Here is a 5,000-nt window from a genome sequence, read left to right on the forward strand (position 1 = left end):
GTAGTAGCCGTCCTCTCTCCTCAGGGCCGGACGTCCGGCGCCGATGCCGCCGCTGCCGCTCCTGCTCCTGTACTCGGCCACCGAGCGCACGCCGCCGAAACTCCTCCTCTTCAGCTCCTCCACGCGGCCAGCTGCTGTGGGGGTCAGAGGTCAGAGGTCAAAGGTGAGTGGGGTGGGTGGGGTACAGGAATGTATGCGTGCGTCAATCGAAAATTGCCTAGTTACCAAGATTAATCATAAAGGGATTTGCCAATGGGACAAAATGGCACGTAGTTCCGGACTCCTAAATGGGCGGGCGCGTTTTAAATATAACGTGTACTATTTTATTGTCATTGTGTGTGATGCCAATGAGTCAATGACATTTATTTACTATTTCAGACATGGGATAAATAATTAAACTTTGGAGTTTAGGACCTAGCTACTGTACTTCTGGACTCCTAACAGATACAAGAGGTTAAGCTCTCATGAATCGTCTCGCTTTATCAACCGCCTCTGCATCAATGGAGGTTCTGTTCTTTTCCTTTGGCTAGAAATAGAAATGGCTAGAATGTACTGTATGTGATGGTTGCTATGGGGATAGCTAAAGTGCTATGCCAAAGAGACGCACATTAAAAGAAGGTCTCTTATATTGCGCGGATATCAGGCCTCTAATATTACAGGCCACAAATATTTGATGAACGGATGAGTGAAATGTCAAAAGGTTTTAATTCACACTGACATTTAAATTTATTACAGTCTCGTTCACTTGTGTCTCTGAATGCCATAGCGCTTTAACAAATAATTTAATATCTAGTCAGAGCCTCAGGGCTGTATGTTACTCACTTCTACAGTATGTATGTATCTGCATCCATATCCATACTATTATTTCACAGAGCACCACTACTATCCTAAAATTTTTTATTTATTGTGTTGTACTATTGCATTAACCTGGGTAGGAGTTGATATTATGTGTGTCTCTGTATGTGTGTGTGTGTGTGTGTGTGTGTGTGTGTGTGTGTGTGTGTGTGAGAGGGAGAGAGAGTAAAAACGCAGTCAAGCAAGACAGGGTTGGCCTAACTGCTTACAGTGAGGCTGTGACATAGGAGGGAGGTGAGGTGTGAATAGTGAAGTGTAAGATATTATTGATTGCTCTAGCAAGCAAGGCTGTGTATGTGTGTGTGCTTGTGTGTGTGTGTGTGTGTGTGTGTGTGTGTGTGTGTGTGATTGGGGGGAGGGAAAGAGACAGCGAGAGACAGAGGAGTAAAGCTGTGGGTTCTGACCTTGGCTGATGCTGTTTGTTTTGTTGAGCTGTGTGTGTTGGGGGGACCTGAGGGTGCTGGCCTCCTTCACACACGCCGGCTGAACACACTCGCCCTCGCTATCACTGCTGCTGCTGCCCGGGTACGTGCACACACGCAGCGCTCTGTCCTGCATACACACACACACACACACACACACACACACACACACACACAGAGAGAGAGAGAGAGAGAGAGAGAGAGAGAGAGAAAGAGACATTTTAGGAAACCACTAATAAAACCATTCACTGCTACTCAGTAGTGCAAGACCATATATTCACTGGCAAGTCTACAATTTATATTGATATTTCAAAATGTGATATTTGCACCGTTTTTAGGGAAGTGAGTTTTCAGAGCTCATTGAGTGCACTCTGTGTTGAATGCCTTACAAGGTTTTGCTGCGAGTTAAGACCTACAGTACAGTATGGTGAATTCAAATTCACAAACATAAGGAGAACATTGATGAATTTTTGAACAGTTTTCTGATAGTTTTGAGTTCTCCCCGAACATTTGCGAACGCTCGCAAAACAGTCTGAGGAGTTCAAAATCCTACACGTTCTCACAGTTGAAAGAGATCATGTTCTCTGTGAAGGTTCGCCTCTGCTCAATGAATTTGGACACACTTCGCAACAAAATCTCAACAAAATCTCCGTCACCGCCTGAAGCGCGGTTGAAGTGGTAGTGATCTATGAGAGGGCCTGCTGTGCTGTGCGGTGCGGTGCTGGTACGTACGTGGGCCAGGGTCTGGTCCTTTGCGGTCCTCCTCTTCTCCGTGGGCTTACTGCCGCTCACCGGGATGGCAGTCCGCTGGGAAGGGAACTCGATCTGACTGAGGCGCTTGGGTCTGATGATGTCTGGAAAATAAGCGTCACAGCGATGTAAATATACAGTAATGTCCCGTGTATTAGCTGCATTTTGTATAAGGCGCAGGGCTGTGTTAAAGAAGACAAAGAAAGAAGTTAAGAGAAACAAAACCATATTAATACCATATTAATTGCCCCTGTATATTGACCTCATAGCCAAAGAAATGTAGCAAAATGAATGTATAAGCTGCGGCTAATAGTTAGTTTCACAGCGATGTAAATATAGGCATTCTACATCGATTTCCACTCCAAATCAGCATTACTTGAGGATTCTCCAAATCCAAATATCCCTCTTTATCTGTCTCTTTACAAGAAAAATGAAGCAAATCATTGTTGGATGGCTTTAATATAGTGGATGTTCTCTCGGGAATAATGGATTTTATTCCAAAGTAATTCATTGCAAATCAATCCAACATGGCTCCAGTCCTCTAATTTCCTGCTCAACTCTGCACACACTGGCAGCATCCTCCCCAGCATCTCTGTGAGGTGTGCCAGTATAGTGTACTGGAGAATGGTGGAGCGGGCTATGATCAAGACCAGGCATAGTGACTAGACCAAATCAGCTCACTGCAGATGGCCTCTCTGAAGCCTGAACTCTAATGACTGCTTCTCTTGCTCTGCTAAGGTTTTTTTTTTTTCTCTCTCTCTCTCTCTCTCTCTCTCTCTCTCTCTCTCTCTTCTCCTCTTTTCTTTGTGCCCTTTTCTCTCTTAGTCTCTCTTTTCTTCTCTCCTCACCTCTCTCTCCCGTTCTCAGTCGCTTTCTTAGTCCCTTTCATTTCTTCTCTCGTTTCCCTCTCTCTCTTAGTCTCTTTCTTTTCTTCTCCCCTCTCTCTATCCCCCCTCTCTCTCTCTCTCTCCCAGTCCACTCTCTCCGTGCTCCGGTCGGGGTGATAATAATGAGCGGACTGCTCTGCAGCGGCAGCATTGACAGAGTCATTTGCACAACAGAGAGGTGGACGCAGAAGGGAGAGGACCGACCCGCGCTGTGTGTGTTTTTCAAAATGTGAGAAAAAAGGGGGAGAGAGGTGCCTGCATGTCTGTGCCTGTCTCTCTGTGTATGTGTGTGTGTGTGTGTGTGGTGTGTGTGTGTGTGTGTGTGTGTGTGTGTGTGTGTGTGTGTGTGTGTGTGTGTGTGAGTTAGCACAGGGGAAAAAAGCTTTGCATGTCCTCACTGGCTTCATTTCTCTCTTTTCTTCTCCTTTATTTTCCTCTCTCTTTCCTCCTCTCCTGCCTCTCCTCTCTTCTCCTCTCAGTGAGGACATGTCAGGGTGACTCCATTCATGGCCTCTTGCGTCAGCAGCATCCTAGCATAGCTCATAATTTAGCCTTGCCGCTAAGCAAGCATTTCATGATGACTGCATTAGCTGTGTTCATCCTCTGCAAGTCTGCCTGACATGTTTGTACCTGGTGGTTACCTGGTTCAGTATGACCGTCTCTTAACAAAACAATAAGCAGACTAGCAGAAGACTAGATCCTGTGAGCTTAAGTGCTGTTGTTTTACATCTCTGGCCTGTAGGTGAAGCTAACCCATGATTAGCTTTTTATTAGCATGTTATTACCCCTCTGGCTAGCTTTTTATTAGCATGTTATTATCCCTCTGGCTAGCCTTTTATTAGCATGTTATTACCCTTCTGGCTAGCTTTTTATCAACCTGTTATTAGCCTGGACTGATGATTTGGCATGGGCTAATGGTGGTGTTCATGTTTTGCCGGAGACATGGCCCAAGCCAGGGTCAGAATAGTCGAGTGCGTCAGGTCGTGCGCGCACGGCGCGCGCTCGGAGATCTAGCCCTTCGCAATAATTACGGCTTTGACACAACGTTCTGTAATTTCACGGCGCCAACCGAGAGGATTAATTAACTCAATCAGGTGAAGCAGGGGCTGAATGCGCCTGGGCTTAACGGGCACGCCGCGCAGATCTACATGAAGAGGGGTGTTATCGCCTGGCCCCAGCCGCTATCGGACAGAGAGGGTTTTTTTTTTATAAGGCGGTGTAAAACATGTCATTGCGCAGCAACCTCTGGTGAGAAAATTACAGGAAGAAGCCTCCGGGTCGTTTGGTAATATCTCTCACAGCGGAGGCGGCGCATGGCTACTAGGGCCGGCCTGTGGCTCGGAGAGCAATAGCCAGCTGCCATCGGCGCTAAATGATTGATGGGACTCTAGGCTAATGAAGCTGTTATTTGTGTGTGTGTGTATGTGTGTTGTGTGTGTGTGTTGTGTTTGTGTTTGTGTTTGTGTATGTGTGTGTGTGTGTGTGTGTGTGTATGTGTGTTGTGTGTGTGTGTGTGTGTGTGTGTATGTATGTGTGTGTCTGTGTTGGTGTTGGGGGGGGGGGGGGGGGGGCTATATCCAAGATCACTGATCACACTTCACACACCAAGAGCAAGAGGTGCAAGTCGTGCCTCTAATGTCGCCTGCTGTCTCCGAGTCTGTGTCAGCACAATGGCATAATGAAAAACAACACAAGTCCCATGTTGACTAAGTAACAAGGGAGGGAGGGAGATAATGCCCCCAAAAATAAACATGACGGATAAACTTTGATGTCGTGATTCATCCGCTAATTTGGCTGGGACAAGCACTGCCTTTAAAAGCCCAGTGCAGCTCTGATGGCCGGCATTTGATGTGCCCAGGTTTCATAGCCCAATAGTGACCTCCACACGGGCGTGACTGGATGTGCATCTGTGGTCTAGTGAACAGTGCATGCAGGGCTTATAAAAGGACTATAAAACCATCAAGGTACTACTATACCACTGCACACTGCTATAGCTGTTATAACTAAGAATAACAATGTGTAGCATCTGCAGTAACTCATGTATATAACATTGTAAAGGCAGTCTTAATACAGAAGTTGTGAGTAA

At 46.3% G+C, this 5,000-nt stretch overlaps 1 protein-coding gene across 2 annotated transcripts in view; it reads right to left on the reverse strand.

Moving 5' to 3' along the window:
• LOC134061973 (nck-associated protein 5-like) overlaps positions 1-5,000 on the reverse strand; it is a 199,693-nt gene that overhangs the window by 14,112 nt on the left and 180,581 nt on the right. For both annotated transcript variants that reach the window (XM_062517829.1, XM_062517830.1), the window contains 3 exons: positions 2,010-2,131; positions 1,260-1,407; positions 1-134 (listed from right to left, as the gene is read on the reverse strand). The exon at positions 1-134 is cut by the window's left edge and continues 78 nt beyond it. In XM_062517829.1, coding sequence (XP_062373813.1) covers positions 1-134; positions 1,260-1,407; positions 2,010-2,131 — 404 coding nt within the window. The remainder of the gene's footprint in view (positions 135-1,259; positions 1,408-2,009; positions 2,132-5,000) is intronic.

This window comes from Sardina pilchardus, chromosome 17 (genome assembly GCF_963854185.1).
Source record: "Sardina pilchardus chromosome 17, fSarPil1.1, whole genome shotgun sequence".
Lineage (NCBI taxonomy): Eukaryota > Metazoa > Chordata > Actinopteri > Clupeiformes > Clupeidae > Sardina > Sardina pilchardus.